The sequence below is a fragment of the Suncus etruscus genome, chromosome X, assembly GCF_024139225.1.
Source record: "Suncus etruscus isolate mSunEtr1 chromosome X, mSunEtr1.pri.cur, whole genome shotgun sequence".
In the NCBI taxonomy this organism is placed as follows: domain Eukaryota; kingdom Metazoa; phylum Chordata; class Mammalia; order Eulipotyphla; family Soricidae; genus Suncus; species Suncus etruscus.
In genome coordinates this window covers 83,123,092-83,146,308 of record NC_064868.1, presented here as the reverse complement: position 1 = coordinate 83,146,308, position 23,217 = coordinate 83,123,092, and the positions used below count along the sequence as shown (strand labels likewise).

General features: G+C 37.4%; 1 protein-coding gene across 1 annotated transcript; it reads right to left on the bottom strand.

Annotated features, from left to right (window-relative positions):
* Positions 1–21,649: 21,649 nt before the first annotated feature.
* On the bottom strand, positions 21,650–22,204 carry LOC125998929 (ferritin heavy chain-like). Its single transcript, XM_049766949.1, has one exon. It carries the CDS (start codon positions 22,202–22,204, stop codon positions 21,650–21,652), a length of 555 nt encoding a protein of 184 aa, XP_049622906.1.
* Positions 22,205–23,217: the final 1,013 nt, after the last annotated feature.

Genomic DNA, 23,217 nt, shown 5'->3' with positions numbered 1-23,217 from the left:
CTGGCTCTCACATTATGTATTATCTAATGATGAAGCCATTTCAAACATACAAAGATAACGAGATCTTCAGCACCATCGTTGGCTCCAGCCCTTTATTTCAGTATCACACAGACACACACGTTTTGCTTTAGTTTTGATCATAGTGTACCTAATAGAGAAACACTTCAGTGTCTGATCTTTAATAGTCTAGGTAGTTACTACTTTCGTCATATTTAGTATGGAGACCTCTTGAAATTTTGTTAGTCTTCTCAATGAAAAAGAACCAGTAAGAGTTTCCATCACTGTTCTTTTCCTTCATATCCTTTTTTTTTATTTTGGGCTACATCCAGTGATGCTCAGGGGTCACTCCTGGCTATGCGTTCAGAAATTGCTCCTGGCTTGGGGACCATATGGGAAGCCTGGGATCAAACTGTGGTCCGTTCCCTATAGGCTAGCGAAGGCAAGGCAGACACCTTACCCCTTGTACCACTACTCGGGCCCCATTTTCCTTCATATCTTAATGATGGTTGATGGGACAGGCATGAGTAGTGAGCAGTAATCACTGATTCTCCACTTCCATGGCCCTTAATGATGTCACTTTTTCTTTCCAAGTCAATCACTCAATGTCACTTCTCACTGACAACATTAGCAATAGATTTAGTATACTTTTGGATCCAGATAAACAAAACAATATGAGATTAAATCAAGAAACTGGGAAAATGATGCTATCAAGAGACACTATAAAATATATTTGATGCTGCTATCAGCACAAAAAACTGCCATGTTACTAGGGTTAGAACCTCATTAGGCTGTAAGAACTTGGAAGCACCACTGTATATGTGATCTGAAACTAATCAGAACATCATTATGTAAAACATGTCTATAAACTAACACTACCACAATAAATTTCTATTTTGAAAATAGTTGTAATCCGAATTCATTTCTACAAATTGGTAGGTAACCTAACATTTAATTTGATCACTTTTCTTAAATTCTTCAAATGAGAAGCATTACTAAAATCTTGTTTCATTGTCAAACCTTAAACATTTAGTTTGGAAAATAGTTGGCTAACCTTATAAACCCCAATTCCCTAATTAGAGCTATTTTTTTTAAACAATTCCTGCTTTCATATTGATGATTGCCTGAGTTCATCTCTTTTTTCAATTATCTTGCTGAACTTTAGCAGACAGTGACTATGAACACACCCTGAAATTGCTGTTTTTGAGCCTGTTTTAGAATTGCTACAAAGCATGCATCTGATTGTCTTTCCAATTACTGCAGGCAATGCCTTACTACAAGGTTTATATGGCATATTGTAAATCGTCAACCTTTTATCTGTTATCTTGCTATCTGTGATCCAATTGTTAATATGAAAGCACTGACTTTTTGTTACTGTGATAGCAGCATTTCATTTCAAGGCATTTGTTAATATATTAGTAGGTTATTCAATGCTACTAAATAACTGCATAATATTTACTTTCCAAAATTTTTTTGTTTGTTCTGTTTTGTTTTTATTTTGGGGTCACACCTGGCAGTGCTCAGGGTTTACTCCTGGCTCTTTGCTCAAAAATCACTCCTGGCAGGCATGGGGAACCATATGAGATGCCAGTATTCAAACCACAGTCCTTCTGCATGCAAGGAAAATGTCTTACCTTCATGCTATCTCTCCGGTCACTTTTCAAAAATTTAATGCAAATGTTCATATTTGGTTGTCTTGTTATACTGATAATGCTTTATGTCCTTTTGAGACTGACTTGGTTTAGTTTTACTTTATTAAATAGGAAAAGAACTAAACTTGATTTAGTTTTATTTTACTGTATAGAAAACTCAGTTTATTTGGAATATACACACTCCATTTTAATTTATGAAGTTATCATAATAAAATAATTGGGATGTACTTGAACAACAAAAGGAAATTATAATATTCAAATAGATGCATATTTTAATTTAATTAGAATGATTGATTTTTAACAATGGAATCATGGGCCTCTCATGTCCATCTGAAGTGATTTTTAACATTATTCTTTTGGTGGGGAGCCCACACCCAGTGTTGCTTAGGGGTTACGCCTGGCTATAAATTCAGGAATTGTACCTGGATGTGCTCAGAGGACGTGATGGGATGCTGGGGGCTAGAAATTCGATTGGCCCAAAGCGAGGCAAGCACCTGACCTGTTCAGACCCTTAACATGCTTTTTCAACCAGTCCATCATTCCTTATGAATTCAACATGTGATATTTTATAATGAGATCATATTTTTCATAGCAGAAATATTTTGTATAATCTATTTTCTCATTTAGAAGTTTATTTTTAACATAGCTTTGGGTGTTATTTCCATAGAAGTTAGGAAGATTTAGGGTCTATATTTATATATAGTGTATATATAGGTATATAAATATATACCTATATACCTATATATATACCTATATACCTATATATATACCTATATACCTATATATAAACATATATATACCTATATATAAACATATATATATATATATATATTGGTTTTTGGGCCACACTCGGTGATATTCAGGGGTTAATACTGGCTATGTGCTCAGAATTGCTCCTGGCTTAGGGGACATTATGGTACACTGGGGATCAAACTAAGATCTCTCCTGGGTCAGCTGCATGCAAGGTAAATACACTATTGCTGCGCTATAGCTCTGGCCCCTAGGGTCTATATTTTAACTGGTGTTAGTGATCACATCTGGCCTTGAATGCTATGAGGTCTTGTATTCTATAAAGAACTCATCTTGTATTCTTCCTTATTTGCAAGGAAACTGAAGCAAATGTTCAAGTTCTAGCAAACTGAGGGTACAAATATTATTCTTGAGGCAGGACGAGCATAGATTTTGTATTCTATATAGAAGGTTTTGTTTTTCATTCACCAATGACCCCTTGGTCATGGATAGACTGTCTCAAATAAAAAATATTCTCTCTTACCCTTTAGTATAAAAATTCACTCCCATATTAAAAATCTACAAAGGTAAAGGTGAAATTAGGCCATTTACCATCAAATATTTTATTTATTAATTTTTGTCTTTTTATTAATTTTTGTCTAAGCTACTGATGGACTTAAATTAAACTCTCAAATTCACTAATTTTTCAGTAAAAGCCTATGTGTGTCTATAAATTCTTCTCAGCCTATGAGCATCTAAGTCTAATCTTTTTTAATTTCAGAATTTTTTCTCATAATTCCTTGCCTTTTTATTTTAATTATTTTTATTAATTTTTTGTGTTTTTTATTTTTATAAAATATTTATTTAAGCACCAATATTACAAGCATGATTATAGTTGGGTTACAGTCATAATAAGAACACCCCACTTCACCAGAGCCACATTCCCACCACCAATGCCCACTCTCCCTTTTTCCAACCCCTGCCTGTATTTGACACAGGCTTTCTACTTCTCTAACTCATTAAGACTGTCATGATAGGGGCACAGAGAAATAGCTCAGCGGCGTTTTCCTTGCAAGCAGCCGATCCAACAACAAAGGTGGTTGGTTCGAATACCGGTGTCCCTTATGGTCCCCCGTACCTGCCAGGAGCTATTTCTGAGCAGACAGCCAGGAGTAACCCCTGAGCATCGCCGGGTGTGGCCCAAAAATAAAAAAAATACTGTCAAAATAGTTGGTAGTGTATTATTTCCCTAACTGCACTCCCCACTTTTTGTGGTGAGCTTCATACTGTGAGATGGTCCGTCTGGTCTTCACCTCTATTGTCTCTGTGCCTTATTACAATAATGTCCTTAATTTTTCTTAAAACACATAGATGAGTGAAACAACTCTGTGTTTCTCTCTTTCTCTCTCTGATTTATTTTACTCAGCATAATACATTCCATGTACATCCATGTATAGAAAAATTTCTTAACTTCATATATTCTGACTGCTGCATAATATTTCATTGTGTATATGTACCACAGTTTCTTTATCCAATCATCTGTTGAAGGGCATCTTTGTTGTATCCAGAGTCTGGATATTGTAAATAGCATTGCAATGAATATAGGTGTGAGGAGGATATTTTTGACTTGTAGTTTTGTCTTCCTAGGGTATATCCCTAGGAATAATAAAGCTTGATCAAATGGGAGCTCAATTTCCAGTTTTATGAGGAATCTCCATATAGTTTTCCATAAATGCTGGACTAGCCGACATTCCCACCAGTGGTGAATGAGGGTTCTTTTCTCCCCACATGCCCTCCACCACTGATTGTTCTTGGGTTTTTTTTTTGTTTGTTTGTTTGTTTTTTTGTGATGCATGAGTTGGTATCTCATTGCTGTTTTGATTTGCATCTCCCAGATGATTATTTATTTGGAACATTTTTTTCATATGTCTTCTGGCCATTTATATTTCTTTTTTTAGGAAGTATCTGTTCAGTTCTTGTCCCCATTTTTATATTATCTTTATTTAAACACTGAGATTACAAATATGATTGTAGTTGTATGATTTCAGTCATGTAAAGAATACCCCCCCTTCACCAGTGCAATATTCCCACCACCATTGTCCCAAATCTCCCTCCGCCCTATGACACCTGTATTCTAGACAGGCTTCTACTTCCCTCGATCATTCACATTGTTATTATAGTTCCCATTGTAGTTATTTCTCTAACAACACTCATCACTCTTTGTTGTGAGCTTGATGTAGTCAGCCCTCTTATTTTTTGTCTCTTGGAATTACTGCAAAAATGTCTTTTGTTTTTCTTCAAACCCATAGATGAGTGAGACTTTTCTGTTTTTCTCTCTCTCCCTCTGACTTATTTCACTACGCATAATAAATTCCATGTACATCAATGTATAGGAAAATTTCATGACTTCATCTCTACTGATAGCTGCATAATATTCCATTGTGTAGCGAGATACCATACCCAGCTTGCACTACGAGAATGTCCCGAGAAAACTCTTTAACATATACTTTATCTCTAGGATTTGAAGCATGTGACTAGTCAGACCACCGAAGCAGCAACTGTGACGTACAGACTTATACTACAGGCCCTACTCATCAAACACATTCAAGCAAACTAGCATTCCCTTGCTATTTTCTCCTCTCTTCTCACTACTTTCTTTTTTCTTTTTCTTTTCTTCTCTGTTCTTCTTTTTTCTTTTCTCTTCTCCCTTTCTTTCTAATGTATTTTCTCTTTTCTTCTTCCCTACCCCTTCCATATACTTTCCCCTTTCCCCCCTTTGGCAATCCAAAAATCCCTTCATCCCTCAATCCCATCCAGACCTCCCACCGTATTAAAACTCTTCACCCATAGTTCTTAATCCATTAGGCATCAAGACTGACCTCCGACCCCAACGAACCAGTACCCAGCACCCAAGTGAAGGGACACCCAGTCAATATTCCATTGTGTATATGTACCACAGCTTCTTTAGCCATTCATCTGTTGAAGGGCATCTTGGCTGTTTCCAGAGTCTAGCTATTGTAAATAGCACTGCAACAAATATAGGTGTGAGGAAGGGATTTCTGTATTGTATTTTTATGTTTCTAGAGTACATACCTAGGAGTGGTATAGCTGGATCATATGGGAGCTCAATTTCCAGGTTTTAGAAGAATCTCCATATCGCTTTCCATAAAGTTTGGACTAGACAGCATTCCCACCAGCAGTAAATAAGAGTTCCTTTCTCTCCACATCCCCACCAGCACTGCTTATTGCCATTCTTTGTGATGTACACCAATCTCTGTGGAGTGAGATGGTATCTCATAGTTTTTTTTTTAATTTTATTTTGATCATAGTGGCTTACATATCTTTCACATTAATATTTTAGGTACATATTAACATTGAATCAGGGGAATACCCACAACCAAATTTGTCACCCTCCTTCCCCATTCCCTTTCTGCAATCCATATCCCACACCATCACCCCCAGGATGCTAGAGTGGGTGGTCCCCTCTTTGTTTAGCTTACTATCAGTGATCATACATCTGTTTGGTCCTGGTGCCCTCCCTTGTTTCTTCCTCTATTTGAGAGGCTAAGCTAGATAAATCGAGTTATGTGGTTTTGTTTGAGAGAAAGAAAAGCAATAGAATGGGGTAAAGATTAAGCAAAAAAAAATAAAAATTCTGAAAATGGGTGGAGTCCTTCTACTGGCTATCAGCCTCAGTTTGAGAGAGGTCTTGAAAAAGGTAATTGAAACACCATAACAATACAAAAATAAATTTCAAATTAAATATCCAGTGAGCCCTACAGCAATAAAGAGAAGCACCACACAATAGTCTTGGTTCTGAATTCAAATCATGCCGGACTGCAAAAAGAAAAAGATAAGATAAAATAAGATAAAATGAAAAAGGAGACATCAACTCAATATCTACACCAAATTAAGGAAGTAAAAAAAACCAATCAATCAATCAATAATTATATATGTGAAAAAATGATTATCTTGTGCTTTTTTTTTCCTTTTTTTCTTTTTCCCCCTGCATAGGCACAGTAACTACTGGGGATATTATAGAGGAAATTCCCTTGGCCTAGGAGATACAGGGTTTCTCCATCCCTGAAGTATACTGTCATAGGATTAACTATAGACTCCTTGCATGATCATTTACTCTCCCCTCGGTGCTTTTGTGGTGTATGGAAGACTTCTGCTTCGTCATGGATGGTAAAATTAGTCCTCTGTATTTAGAGATCTTGGTGACTGTGCAGCTCAAGGAATGGAGATAATGATGAAGGCTTTCTTTATGGTTCTAGCAGTTCTGCTTCTTCAGTGTCGTTTTAATTCATCTTCTGTAGTTGGTGTTCTTGGTCATTATGTTGCTCCTAGAATAGAGCCTGGGACAGTCTTTTGTTATGTTTCTGGAAGACCCGTTCAATTGTGGTTGTCTCAGTCAGACCTCTGAAATTGGAGATCTTGTTTGTTGAACAGATTGTAGACCAAAAGCTTGGTTAGAGCTTTTGTTGTTGTTGTTGTTGTTGTTGTTGTTGGTCCCGGAATGCATACTGTCTAGTCCTGGTTGTAACAACCAGTCATCTCTATATAGCAATCTTGGTTTTTGTACAGATAAAAGGGTGACATGTCTTCTGATTTTGTCTTATTGTTGGCTGTTGAGGAAGGATAACTTGCTCTTAGATCTAGTTGTTCCCATTTCCTTGTTGTCAGGTTATCAATTTAGAACTGGCGTATGTTGGTGTCAGAGCAGCATTATGAATGCCCTGGAGGGGACTTGGTTCCTGGAGCTGTTGTGGAGAACTCTGTCGTTTCTATGTCTGGGATCCAGGAATCATGGCTAGACTGTCGGTGCCTATTTCCCTGAAGTCTAGGTTGGTTCCCCATGACATACATTCAGGGTGGAAGATGTCTCTGTGTTGTAAAAAAGTATAAGTTCTTATCCCTAATAGATAAGAGCTTGTTTTTACACGTAAAATTTCCCCTATTTTTAATATGCCCTTGCAAGAAGTGGTGCTACATTATATTGCTGGTGGATTTGGGGGTGGAGAGAGAAGAAAACAGACCCATGACAGAAACTAAAAATATATATGCTTAGACATATCTAAAGAAAAAAAGAGTTTCTCTAAAAGAAAATAAAAGGATTAAATAAAGGACATAATTAAAGGAATAAAGTCGGGCCAGGAGGGATAGCATGGAGGCAAGGCATCTGTCCTTCCTGCAGAAGGACGGTGACTCACATCCCAGCATCCCACATGGTCCCCCATGCCCACCAGGGGCAACTTCTGAGCACAGAGCCAGGAACACCCTCCAAGCACTGCCACCTGTGACCCAAAAGAAGAACAAAACAAATCAAATCAAAAAACAAAAAGTAGAACAAAACAAACAATAAAAAATCGAACAAGGGGTGGGAGAAAAAAAAAACAAAGAAAAAGGGAGAAAATGATACAGGAGATTACATTTGGGGAGAAACAGTATAAGAGGTAGTTTTATATAGGTCTATACTTATGATGATAGTATAGGCTTCCCCGTTGTCTTTTGAGATTTTCTTGTGAGGTGTGGGCTCCACGCAGGGAGGTATTGGGTAGAGTTCTTGCAGTGGGAGTCCTTTTGGAGCGAATCCGGTATTAAGCCACAGTCCACAATAGGGAGAGTTGATTAGGAGGGCCACACTGCATGAGTCAGTCGGGGTGTTGGTTGAATTTTTTTGCCGGTAATGAGGTGTGAGTTTGAGTGGGTGTCTCTTCATTTGGGAACTGGGTACTTGTTCGTTGGTGTAGGAGGTTGGTCTTGATGCCTAATGGGTAAGAACTGAGGGTGAAGAGTTATAACATGGTGGGGATATCGGGGATTGGATTAAGGGGTGAAGGGATAGTCAGGTTTTTGAGGGGGGAGATGGGTTAGTACATGGGAGGGGTTATATAGGGTATAGGTATGGATTGTTTGTAGTTTAGATTTGTCTCTTAAGGAGGATTCCTATCTCTGTTGCTCCTGCCCCCATATAAACATATAGAAGTTAGCTTAGGTATATATTAATGTAGTGGGGCGGGGAGGGCAAGAGATACGCTGAGTACAGAAAAATAGGTAGGTATAGTACTTGTAAGGAAAGGAAACTAATAGATCAACTTATGGATATGTATAGGTTTCGTGTCTCGAGTACTAACTATTGTGTTAGTGAGGTCTATCTATATAGGTGTTTACCCTTTGCAGTATTGTCTGCAGCACTCTATATATCAGCTTTCTTTCCTTTCGTATAGAGGAGGTAACCATGTGGTTTTAATTTGACATGGATTGAATTGATGGTAATGAGGAGAAGGTGGAAGAAGAGGGAGACAAGAAGAGAGAAAAGGGAAAACAAAACAGAACAAAACAAACCAACAATTAAACAACACCACCAACAAAAATATGAAGTAATGAGAAGAGAGGGTATAAGAACAAGGGCATGTTAGTTTGCTTGCATGTGTTTGATGCTTCGGACCTGTAGTAAAAATCTGTAGGTCACGGTTGTTGCTTCGGTGGTCTGGCTGGTCATGCACTTCAGAAACTAAAAGAAGACATGATCTAGAGATAAAGGGTATGTTAAAGAGTTATATCTGGATATTTTCGTTATGCAAGCTGAGTATGGTGCCTCGTGTGACTCAGCACCGAGGTACCATAGTATAATGGTACCTCATAGTTTTGATTTGCATCCACCTGATTATTAATGATGTGGAGCATTTTTAATGTACCTTTTTGTTTTGTCATTTGTATTTCTTCGTTGACAAACTGTTCTTTCTTCTCCCCATTTTTGAAGGGTTTGATGCTTTTTTCTTGTAAAGTTCTGTCAGTGCCTTGTATATTTTCGATATTAGCCCCTTATCTGATAGGTATTGGGTGAATAGTTTCTTCCACTCAGGGGGTGGTTCTTGAATGCTGGGCACTATTTCCTTTGAAGTGCAGAAGCTTCTCAGTTTAATATATTCTCATCTGCTTATCTCTGCTTCCACTTGTTTGGACAGTGCTGTTTCCTCCTTAAAGATGCCTTTAAAGTCAATTTAATGGAGTGCTTTACCTACTTGTTGTTCTATATACCTTATGGTTTCAGGTCTGATATCAAGGTCTTTAATCCATTTGGATTTTACCTTCGTACATGGTGTTAGCTGGGGATTTAAGTTCAATTTTGTGCAAGTGGCTAGCCAGTTGTGCCAACACCACTTGTTGAATAGGCTTTCCTTGCTCCATTTAGCATTTCTTGCACCTTTATCAAAAATATAAAAAGGTCATTGATTTTTTTCTGATTATGCATCGATTTATTTTTGAAATGCCATGACTTACATAGTTTTTACACAAAGGGAGGAGGGGACAATGCAAATATTTGTCAAGCAAGCATTTGTCATCATGCAGTTCAGAAGGTTTGGCATGTGCCTGTTAATCTTTTTTAGCAACATAGTTTTTATTTATTTTTTTAAAAATTTTATTGTGACCAAAGTGCATTACAAATCTTTCACTGCATCATTTATGGTACATAGTGACAATGAATGAGGGGCATTCCCGCCACCAGTGCTGTCCTCCCTCTGCCCCTGTTCCCAGTATGCATCCCATATCTCCCTCCTCTACCCCCCAGTATGCTAGTGCAACTGGTCTCCACTTTACAACTTGTTGTAGATTTAGCATCCATTCCACCATCATTGATGATAAAAAGGATAAGAAAAGGAGAGAAAAAAATTGGTGACAACTACCAAAAAAGAAAGAAGAGAGAGAACAAAAAGAAAAGAAAGAAAAATGGAAGAAAAAAGAAAAAATGGACCCAGCAAATAAAAATAAAAATACATTTCTAAATAATAACCACAAATGTGAAAAAGAAAGAGAAAAGTGGAAGAAAAAAGAGAAGGAAAATAAAGTCAAAAACTAACAAATCAAAACAAAACAAGAAAAAGTGTGGGTACTGGAGTGGTAGGGTTTGGCGTTCCCCCCACTTTTATTTATAGGCACAGTAAGTATTGGGGAAGAAAGGGAATTCCCGTGGCCTAAGAGATTCAGGGTTTCTCCATCCTTGAAGCATACCATCATGGGATCAACCCCTGGCTCCATATATACACATTACCCCACTCCAAAGGCTTTTTTGTGATGCCAGGAAAGTTTCCTCTCAGTTTTGTGTGAGAAAATCAAGCCACTGTAGCTAGCGATCTTGGTATTTGTGCAGGTTATAGCTCAGGGTCTAGGATAGAGTCTCTAGGTTCTAGAGGTTCCTATTCATCACTTTTGTGGTGTTCAATCTTCTGTAACACTTGCTCCCTGTTTTCATTCAGTCCCTAAGCCGAAGCCTAGGATATTATGTATCCAAAGGTTCTGCTCAGTCTCTGTTGTCCAAGTTGGACCTCTGCAATAAGATATCTTGTTGTTGTTGTTTTTTATGTGTCCTGGACTACAGCCTAGGGTAGGATTTTTCTTATTAGGCCCAAGGTAGGCTCTGTTCAGTCACAGTTGTCCAAGTCAGTTTTCTGTTGTTGGTGCTCTTATTTTTCACAGTTCAAAGGACGATAGCTCTTCTGATTTTCATTTAGTGTTAGGTGATGTGATAGGACAGCCTGGTCTTAGGCCAAGTTCTCCTTTCCTCATTGTCATATCAAAACCAAGGTCATTGATTTTTGTGTGTTAATTTTGTAGCCTGCCACATTGCTATATGCATCTATTGTTTCTAGAAGTTTTTTGGTAGAGTCTTTATGATTTTCTAAGTATAGTGTCATATCATCTGCAAACAGTGAGAGCTTGACTTCTTCCTTTCCTAAATAAATAATAAAAGAAATTCTTGCAATAATGCCCAGAGACAACAGGGTGAAGGCCAGATGATTGGCTCACAATATAGCACTCACTACAAAGAGTGCAATTAGAGAAATAGCTACACTGACAACTACTCTGACAATGTTAATGAGTGAGAGAAGTAGAATGCCTGTCTCAAATACACGTGGGGGGAGGAGAAAAAGGGGGGACGTGGTGGTGGGAATGTTGCATTGGTAAAGTATGGTCTTCTTTTTATGACTCATACCCCAACTACAATCATGCTTATAATCATGGTGCTTAAATACAGATATTATAAAATATTTGATCTTAAATTACATTAATAATGTATTGCATGCAGAAGAACACCATACAGCAGAAGACATTGAAAAAGGACATTAAAGCAAACAATCAGACAATGGAAAAAGTACTCAAGGAATGTGAACAGATGAAAATAGAAGTCTTTGATAAACTCAACAGAAACAACATAAGAATCTTTGGAGTGCTCTTTTCTGCTGAGCCTGCCTAGACACTCCAAGGACTATAACCTCTCCAGGACCCACACCTGGTAAGATGTCCCCACCCAACGCACATGGGGCAAATTCCTGCCCTGTAATTGGGTACCCAGAGACTTATAAAGCACGGCAGCCATGCTCTCTGCCTCTTTTCTGCTGAGCCTGCCTAGACACTCCAAGGACTATAATCTCTCCAGGACCCACACCCGAAACGTGGCTGCTCCACTTCGTTCAGCGGCCGCTCTTAATTTGTAACCCCTAAATTCCATTTCTTCACATTTTAAGAAGCGATCTACAGCCTAGCCAATGGAGTAATTTTGCAGTACACCCCCATATTTACAGAAATCAAGATGGCTCCTCTAATAATCTAAAAAGTAGGAAACAAATAGGTATCCTCTCAAATAAGAAGTTTAAAGTAGAATTAAGGAAAATGTTCAGGGAGCTAAAAAAACAGCATCAATAGACTTGACTGGAGCAAAATTAAGCACCAAGAATATCTGTCAACTGAAATTAGAAATTTTCACACTGAACTAACAGATTGGAAAAACTGAGCTTATGCAAGTGTTGCCGGGCACGGGGTTTGGGGAGACCCCATCCTGGAGCCTTTCTCCCTAGCCTGGGGAGTGCTGGAGGGGTTGGCAGGCCCCATAGCCTAAGCCCTCTTTTTCCCCTGGACTTCAGGCCCTACATGGGTGCCGGTTCAGGTGGCCAGAAGTAAGTTCAGGTGGACTCTTAGTGGTCCTCAGGCTTCCCCCCTCCCTCCGTACTCCAGGGGGGAGGTGTATGGGGAGGAGGGCGGGCAGATATCTGGATTCTGGTTTCCTCCTTGATTCTGGAGAGCAGCTCTTGCCAGGTATGGGGTTTGGGGAGGCCCCATACCAGAGCCCTTCTCCCTGGCCTGGGGAGTGCTGGGAGGCTTGGCAGGCCCCCAGCCGTCCTTGTCTTTTTCCCCTGACTCCAGGCCTTCCCTGGGTGCCAGCTCAGATGGCCAAAAGTGGGTTCAGGTGGACTCTTAGTGGTCCTCAGGCTTCCCCCCTCCCTCTGTACTCCAGGGGGGAGGTGCATGAAGAGGAGGGCTGGCAGACATCTGGTCTCCGGTTTCCTCTTTGATTCTGGAGACCAGCTCTTGCCAGGTATGGGGTTTGGGAAGGCCCCATACGGAGCCCTTCTCCCTGGCCTGGGGAGTGCTGGGAGGCTTGGCAGGCCCCCAACTATTCTTGTCTTTTTCCCTTGACTCCAGGCCTTCCCTGGGTGCCAGCTCAGATGGCCAAAAGTGGGTTCAGGTAGACTCTTAGTGGTCTTCAGGCTTCCCCCATACCTCTCCCTACACTAATGGAAATGCATTTTGGGAGGAGGGCAGGCCGTTTTAGTACTGGTTTATGTTGGGCCAGTCACTGGAATTTTTTTCTCCTTGTTTTCCTATTGATAGTATTGTATGCATATATTTTATGTATCCGTAACATCCATCTTGTATTGTGACCTTGATACCGCCCTACAAATCTCATTTCTAATATTTTACTTCCTCAGTCCCCCCATCTTCCCATGTTGGTGCAGCTCATGACATGAAGCTCACCATATAGAGTGATAAGTGCAGTTAGAGAAATAACTACACTGAAAACTATCATAACAATGTGAATGAATGAGGAAAAAAGATAGCCTGTTCGAGTACAGGTGTGGGTAGGCTGAGGAGTAGATAGATCTGGGAAATTGGTGGTGGGAATCCTGCACTGTTGAAGGGGGTGTTCTTTACATGACTGTAATAATAAAACTACAATTATATTTGTAATCACAGTGTTTAAATAAAGATAATTTATAAAAACAAAAAAGAATATTTGGAGTCCCAGAGGTTCAGGAAGAAAATACCCAAGAATAATCAACATTCAAATACATCATCACAGAGAAACTCCCAGAGCTAAAGACTGCATGCAATCAAATCCTGCATGCCTAAAGAGCACCAGCTAAAAAAGACCCGAAGAAAAACATCCCTAGATACATCCTAGTTACAATGACGAATACCACAGATAGAGATAGAATACTGAAAGCAGAAAGATCAAAAGGGAAAATTACATTGAAAGGAGCATTCTTAAGACTTACAACAGACATGTCACAAGAAACTTTAAAGGAAAGAAGACAGTGGTGGGATATTGTGACATGACTAAATGCAATGGGGCTTTCTGACCCCTGCAGGAGACGGCTCAGAGACTCTCCAGGATCCTATATCAACTTGATCCCATCATTTTTCACCAATCAGGTAGGAGCGCACATATCCCAACCCATGTACCCCACCACAACAAGTAGCAAAAGTCGTGCTACAACCGTGTCAATGGGGAAACAATGCCAGACAACAGCATGCATAGAGAATGAAGATGGCATCTCTGATGTCACAGAGAATACCAATCACTTAGATAGCATGTCAGACAAGGAGTTTGGAGTACTAATATGGAGGATGTTCATAGAACTTAAAGAAAGAGTTGATCAAGCTGAAGACAACACAATCAGAAAACTCCAAGCTGAAATAGGACTGAAAAACTCAGTAGATGAAATAAAAACCTCAATGCAAAGCCTCACAAACAGAGTAACAGATGCCGAGGACAGAATCAGCATGCTAGAAGATGAGATGCAGAATAACTCAATACAGCAGAAGAAATTGGAAAAGAACCTTAAAACAAATGATCAAGCAATGGAAAAAATACTCAAGGAATGTGAACAGATGAAAATAGAAATCTTTGACAAACTAAACAGAAACAACATAAGAATTATTGTAGTCCCAGAGACAGAGGAAAAAAATCCCCATGAAGAATCAATAGTCAAGGACATCATTACATAGAAAATTGTTTCCATTTTTTGATGAGGTTAGACTTTTTTTCTTGTTAGGTTCTGTTAATACCTTGTATATTTTAGATATTAGCCCCTTATGGGTATTGGGTGAATAGTTTCTCCCATTCTGTTTGGTATTTTTTGTATCCTAGGCACTATTTCCCTTGAGGTGCAGAATCTTCTCAGCTTAATATGGTCCCATCTGTTTATCTCTGCTTCCTTGAAGATGCCTTTACTCTCAATTTTATGGAGTGTTTTACCGACGTGTTGTTCTATATACCTTATGGTTTCAGGTCTGATATAAAGGTCTTTAATCCATTTGGATTTGACATTTGTGCATGTTGTTAGATGGAGTTAGATGGCTGAGAGGATCAAAATTCCAGGCTGCAGGACAGCAGAGAAAAGGCCCAAGATGTTTGCCATGCTTCAAGTCAAACAGCATAGACATCTTTTTAATTTTAGATTATGCTTAATTTTAATTTCTACAACTCATCTCTGTGACATTTGGAACATATTTCTTATGGTTTTATTTTAAATATGTTCTTCAGAATACTGTTAATTATAACAATTTTTTGTTTTATTTCAGTAATTTGATTATGTATTATTTAGTATAGTTTATGTTTCATTCAGGATGAATTTTATTTCATATTTGTGAATTTAATTTCTTCAAAATTGTTTCCTAATTTCACATATTACCTTTATAGTTTGTTAAACTTATTTCATAGATGCAATATATTCTGAAATATTGTTAAGGATACAAAATCTATATTTAGTTTGAATTTTATTACTTGAAAATTTCTACCTAAACATTAAAAGATGTAACTGAAAAATGACAATGAATTTATATATATGGCAAGACATTTTTCTACATTTTAAGATACAAGTATAACAGTGTACTTTTTACATTTTATAAATCCTGCCTATTGATATTATATTTTAAAATTTCTTGTAACTTGATTTTTCTCTATATTATATATATTTAAAATCTATCCATATAATTTTATATAAATCAGTCACTTTTGATCCTTTTCTCTTTTATTTAATAAGACTGCACCATAAATTATTTGTGTCTTTTTGCTATTATTGGATAGGAATGCATTCTTATGTTATATTACTGCAATAATATAATACACATGTTTTAGTCAATCTGTGAATGGAGATTTTAATTGATTAAGAATTGTTTCAAATTATCTATGTCCTTCCTCAGATCAATTATTTTTTCTATGTAGGGATTGGCCCATTTTATCTAGGATATAATTCATTTTTGGTTATAAATATTTCATCCAAAGAGTTGTTTATAATATTTCTTAGCCATTATTTTTGTCCCAAGGAATAATGATCAACACAGATTATATTTTGCATAAATTGACTTATTATAATTTAAGGTGTTCATTGCATTTTAGAAATAACTGCTTTACTTTAGGTTATTAACATTTTATTCTTGATTTTCATTTTGTCTTCCTTATCCAGTTTCCTATGAAAAAACTTTAGATTGTTGGTTTTAGATGCTGTCTATTCTACCACATTGATTTAATAATTTACGCGTCCATTTATATACTACATTTTAATTTTTCACACGTACTAACATTTCTCCTTATATACTTATATATTTACATTTCTCAGAAAAAAATGCCTTTTCTGAGTTATGTGTTAATTTCCACACATTTTTACAACTTTTAAATTCTTTAAGCTGTCTTTATGGCTCAAAATATTGTCTCAAAATCTAGTTTTAAAAGTGTGTGTTCCCTGAGGCCAGAGTGATAGATCAATGGTAGGGTGTTTGCCTTTCACAGGCTGACCTAGGATGGACCGCATATGGCACTTCGAGACAGGGGCAATTTCTGAGCACAGAGCCAGAAGTAACCCCTGAGAGTCACTGAGTGTGTCCCCTCCAAAAGATAAAACAAAAAATGTGTGTTTTGCGCTATTATTATATAGAGAATTCTGGTAAGTTAGAATTGATGATTGATTATTATGTCCAGGTATATGTCTTTATAATTTTTTATTGTTTGGTCAATAAAGGATCAATTTTAGCATACAATATTGTCTTGTTCTTAGTTGCATAGATATTATGGGCTTGAATTCTTTTCCTGAATACTTGACCCTTTAGAACTCTTAATTTCGCTTTTCTTTTTTTTTTAAGTATATAAAATATTTATTTAAGCACCATAATTATAAGCATGATTTTAGTTGGGTTTCAGTCATAAAGAGAACACCCCCTTCACCAGTGCAGCATTTCCACCACCATTGTCTCCCCCACCCCCAGCCTGTATGCAAGACAGGCATTCTATGTCTCTCACTCATTAACATTGCCATGACAGTTGTTAATGTAATTACCCTAACTACATTCACCAGTCTTTGGGGTAAGCTTCATATTGTGAGCCAGTCCTACCAGCCCTCACCTCTATTGTCTCTGGCATTATTACCATAATGTCTTTAATTTTTCTTAAAACCCATAGATGAGTGAAACTATTCTGTGTCTACCTTTCTCCCTCTGACTTACTTCACTCAGCATAATAGTTTCCATGCCTTCATATATAGGAAAATTTTATGACTTCATCTCTCCTCACTGCTGCATATTCCATTGTGTATATGTACCACAGTTTTTTCATCCATTAATCAGTTGAATGTCATCTTGGTTGTTTCCAGAGTCTGGCTATTGTAAAAGCACTGCAATGAATATAGGTGTGAGGAAGCGATTTTTGACTCTTGTATTTTTGTGTTCCTAGGGTACATCCCTAGGAGTGGTATAGCTGGATCATCTGGGAGCTCAATTTCCAGGTTTTAGAAGAATTTTCATATTGTTTTCCATAAGGGCTGGACTGGGTGGCATTCCCACCAATGAATGAGAGTTCCTTTCTCCCCACATCCAAGCTAGCACAATTATTCTTGTTCTTTGTGATGTGTGCCAGTCTCTGTGGAGTGAGATTGTACCTCATAGTTGTTTTGATTTGCATCTTACTGATGATTAGTGATGTGGAGCAGTTTTTCATATGTATTTTGGCCATTTGTATTTCTTCTTTGACAAAGTGCCTGTTCATATCTTCTCTCCATTTTTTGATGGAATTAGATGTATTTTTCTTGTTAGGTTCTGTCAGTACTTTGCATATCTTGATAGTAGCTCCTTATCTGAAAGGTATTGTGAGAATAGTTTTTCCCATTTTGTGGGTGGCTTTTGTATCCAAGCCACTATTTTCTTTGTGGAGTAGAAGATTCTCACTTAATATACTCCCATCTGTTTATCTCTGCTTCCACTTGTTTGGAGAGTGCTGTTTCCTCTTTGAAGATGCCTTTAGTCTCAATGTCATGAAGTGTTTTACCTATTTGTTATTCTACATAGCTCATGTGTTCAGGCCTGTTATCAAGGTCTTTAATCCATTCGGATTTGACCTTTGTGCATGGTGTTCCATAGGGGTCTGAGTTCGCTTTTTTGCAAGTGGCTAACCAGTTGTGACAACATGAGGTTTGCCTTACTCCATTTTGGATTTCTTGCTCTCTCTTTTCATCATGATAATTTTAATTTTTTCTTTGTGCTTTGTTAATTTTAATTTTTAATTTTCTAAAATCAACAAGCTATTTAATGACTATATAACTATTTTGATTAGTGTAAATCTTTATCCACCATTTGCAATATATTCTTTATATTTAAAATGTTCTTAAAACTACATATAGATAAAGTTATATTTATTATACACTTTTAATATGGAATGGATCTAAGCCAGATTTAATAGTAGTAGTGTTCACAGGTTACCACTAGCTTTGGGCCCAGGTGGTGACTAGGGAACCATTTGTAGTGCAGGAATGGATCAAATCTTGCTGCAAGTGTTTTTAATTGTGTCCGATCTCTTTAGTCCTAAGGAAAAAACTAATCCAATCTAACAATTAATATCTAACATCTAAATGAGCATATAGACAATTCATATTTAAAATGATCTTTGATGTACTTGAAATAATGTTTATTATGTGCTACTACTTTCTATTTGTTTCACTTTTGTCTATTTATTTATAGCAATAATAAATCAAGTCACATTAATATTACATTTATATCATAATATCACTTAAATTATTTTAACTTTTTTGCAGTAGTTGCCTGAATGATTTCATTATACGCTTGCAGATTGGAACATATATTTACAGCTAATCTAAGTATATGCCATATTGCATTATAAAAATTCATACATAATGCAATTAACTTATGAGAACTATGAAATTCTTTCTTTGCCTACAAAATTTGCTTTACTTACCAAATGATATAAGCACTAGTCTCATGCTATTATATTTGAACTGCTTTAATAAATTAAGTATATGTGATCATTTTATTTTACCATTATATATTTCTTTAACACCTTTATTTCTTATATGTTCATTTTTCATTTTATTCTGAAAATAATTTTAAATTTTATTTTACATATTCCAATTATTAATTCAACAAGCATCTATTAAATAACTTTCATGTGCCAGAAGCTGTTCTAAATGTCACTATTTATAGGACACCATTCCAGTTTTTATAGAGTTAAGATAAGTGGAACAGGTGAATAATTTATAAGCAAATAAACATGACAAGTTCAAAGACAGGCACTAATGAAAGAGGGTCTTCTTTATTATTTTTTATTTAAACACCATGATTACAAAGTTATTGATAATACAGTTGTTATTTATTTTTATCACAGATAACGATGTTCATTATTGAGTTATACAATGCACAGCAACCTTCATCAGTGCACATTTCAGCTACCATTGTCCCCAGTTTCTCTCTCACACTCCCCAATACTCTCTCCCCATCTCTATCTGAGGCATAATTTTTTCTCTCTCTTTCTTAATCTCTCCTTCTTTTTCTTCGTTATTTATTCCTTTTATACACTTTGCTTTGCCATGCACTTCACATTTCTCACCACCAATGTACCCAGTTTTCGTCTTATCCACCTTCCAGTTTTCAATTTTTTAAAGAAAAGACTGCTATTGCAGAAAAATTTCTTTACATGTAAAGGAGTGTTAATTTCTCGAACTGTAATTTTCAAAGATGATTTCTGTTGATACAGAATTATAAATTATGTCATTATCTTTTCTTTCAACCATTTCAAAACTCACTGAAAATATCAATTCATAGTTGAAGGAAAGTGTATTTACTTATTTTTCAAATTACAATAAAGTTTAGATAATTTGGTTGCAACAGTGTTAATGTTTGTTATTAAAGTGCAAAGATATTATACCTTATGACTAAGAAAGTGTCCAGTGCCCTCCATTAATGTCTTTATACTACCTTTATTTAAGTTTAAAACTACACTCATTTATTGCATACCATCTGTTTTATATTACTAGACTAGAAAGTTTGACTACATTCTTTTAATTCCAGAAGATGGTAGATAGAATTAATAGACCTTACATTGACTCCTAACTTAGATCTTAAGATTCCCAGGCACTTTTAGTTGTTGTTGAAGAAATAGTGTGCAGCATTATTTTTCTATCAAGGTCGCATCACTGAAACTTAACATTGGCATGTTGATATCAGCATTGAGTTCACCACAGAAAATACAATTTCATCCTTCAAATTATATTTACCCACTTTGTCTCAGTTAACCAACTAACCTCCCTTTTCCAAAAATGATACTGTCCTGGCTTGGGAGACCATATAGGATGCAGGAGGATCAAACCACTGTCCATCCTTGGTTAAGCGTGTGCAAGGCACCACCCCTCTGGCCCCATTTCTTTATTTTTAAAATCACTATTAAACACTGTTTCAACCCTGATCCATTCACCGTTGTCTACTTCCCTCCAAAAACTGCTCCCTGCCCCCCACCCCTATTGACAAGCTTTCGTTTTCGGAAAGGCTTTTGATTCAGTCTTGGAATTCAGAATCTTTCCAGAAATGTTTTATGTCAGGGTACAAAGTATTTATTATTGAACATATTAGCCTCTTTTCTCTCTTATCTTTATGCTTTAATTTGTCACTATAACTTAGGTGAAGTGATTACAATGGTGTTCATAATTTATGGCTTTGGTGTCCAAGTGACTCTAGCCACCACTGAAATGCCCATAACCTCTGTACCTATGTCTCATCTGCTCTGAATTTCCTTCCTCCCATTAACCTATCCCTTATTACAAATTGAAAGTTATGGGAAGGGGTATTGGGGTATAATTTTGCCTCTTTCCCACCTCTCATGTTCCAGACCCTCCATCTATGATCCTGTGATACTTTCAGTCAACCTAATCATTTCCTCCCAATTCTTTCCCAACCTAGCAATCTCACATTTATAATCATGCCCATGATTTTAATCATGGAAATTATTTATACACTTATATCTCTATATACCACAGATGAGTAACATCATCCCTTTTTGTCCTTCTCCCTGGTCTATTTTGCTTAGCAAGATCCTCTCTATTTGTATTTAACTTGCAGGGAACTGCATGGTTTCATTACATCTTTACCATTAATATGGTTTCTCTCATACCCTGTTTATCTGCTGATTGGGATGCTAATAATAGCCCACTATTATTGCAATGCTGCAATTCTCTTCACTAATTATATTCCGAGGCTATTATATTAACTATATTATAGACTATATAAATAACTATATTTACATATTTAGGATTTATATAATATACACATTTATATATGAATAATATATATTTGTCTACAGTTGTTTTTGTTGATATTTTTAAAAATAAAGGATAAAAAGGATAGATTAAAAAAATGGGAGGGCCTGAGAGGTGGCGCTAGAGGTAAGGTGTCTGACTTGCAAGCGCTAGCCAAGAAAGGACCATGGTTCAATCCCCTGGTGTCCCATATGGTCCCCCCAAGCCAGAGGCAATTTCTGAGCACTTAGCGAGGAGTAATCCCTGAGCATCAAACGCATGTGGCTCCCCCTCCAAAACAAAACAAAATAAAAAGAAATGGGAGAAAACAGACATGCAATTAATCAAGATCAAAAGGATTTGGAAACTCAACTGTACAAGTTTCTCTAAGCTAAAACTCATAAAAAACTAAAAAGACTCCAATATTTAGTTGCCTCATATAATAAGAGACTATATCAGAAAATTCTGTGTAAGGAAATGAAATATTTCTTAGCAAAACACACATATATGTTTGTTCCTTTGCATTGAATTGCTTTATTTAGGAACCAAACTGAATGAATGGTTCCAAATGGAGTGCACCATTTAATAACCAGGAGAAAAGCACAGCACTGGTGACCCTGGGAAGGCAACGAACCATTACTCTTTGCTGGTTCCACACGAAGTACAGTTTTCAAAGAGGTACTGAGACAGGCTAATGTTGTCTGACTTCATTCTACGCAGATTGGCCACGTGATCGCCCACCTCCTTGACATACTTTCCTTGCTCATTCAGGAAATCACTTTGCAGGAAGTTGCACAGATGTCTGTCATCCAGGTCAGTAGCCAGCTTAAGCAGATCCAAGAGACTCTGGTAGATACGATTTTCCATCGAAAGGGCATATTCCATGGCCTTCAGCCCATCTTCCCATTTACATTCGTGGCCTGGCTTCAAGATGTCCCAGAAGCGGATGTCAGCCCCTCGCTTGTTCTGCATCTCCATGATAGTCACTGCTTGTTTCCTTTCTTTCTTGGATAGGTGATGGAAGAAGTTGGAGAAGTGTTTCAATGCCAGGTCAGGTCGGTCGAAGTAGTGAGCTATGGATAAGTAGGAATATGAGGCATACAAGTGCAAATGGATCTGCCGATTCACCGCAGCCTCGCAGCCCTTGGCTTGTTTCCCATCTTGAGTAGAGGGCAGCTGTGAAGCAGCCATAGGTGATTTCCAGGCCAAATTGGAAGGTGGTTGGGGTCTGGGCCTGCGGACAGGAGGCAGCTGAGTGTCTCCGAGATGATCCTGGAGAAGTCCAGTTGTTCTGAAGGTCTGCACAGATGCGCTGGAGGTCTTATCCTGGCATAGGCCTGGCCACACTGGAAAGGCTTACTGGCTGGTGGACAGCATTTAAGGGCTGCCTAATGGGTGTGGCTTAGATTGTTACGTAGTTTAGGGGTGTAATTTCATTTGTTGCATAGTTTGTAGGCAGGGTGTTAGTTCATTGCGTTGAGGGGCGTGGCTAGTATTGTTGCATAGTTTGTGGAAGGGATCTTGTTTGGCCCAAATTTGTCGGTGCAGGGTTTTTCGTTGTTGCCTGGCTCTGGCTGAGGAGTGGTCTGAGCTGTAGCCTGGTGATTTTAGAGTTGTTTTCCAGACCATGGATGTTGGGTGTGAGGAAGTGATGTTGACTGAGTTCTTGGAATCCAGAAAGCTTTTATTTTTGAAAGGTCTTGTCTTCCAGTCATTTTCTCCTGTTCTTATTTTACAAGTCTACTTATAAATCTGAGACGATGTACTTCAAATTTAGGAAAAAGTTCTTTTCTATTTCTTTTACCCCTGTCATTCAGAAACAGTTTAGATTCTTCCATTATGATCTTCTCTCTTTTTTTTCCACTTAAATTGGTGTCAAACTTTTGTTCAGTTATATGCAGATATCAGAGACTTCTTTGGCTCTGATCTTCAATATAATGCCCATTCAACATTAAACTTTATGCAATCAATGTGAACTATCAATGATTTAGGGGTGTTCTCCTTGGTTGTAATATGGCATGGAGAATGAGGAAAAATAAATAATCCTGGCATTCTATTAGTTGGAAGAGTACTTTCAGGAAAGCTTATAGGAACATGTGTGCACCAGGGATCATTCCCAAGTTTCATGCACTGAGGCCTATTAAGCCATCTCTCTGACCCCATTCAACATTCCTGACAATGTAAATTTATTTTAAAGCTTTGTA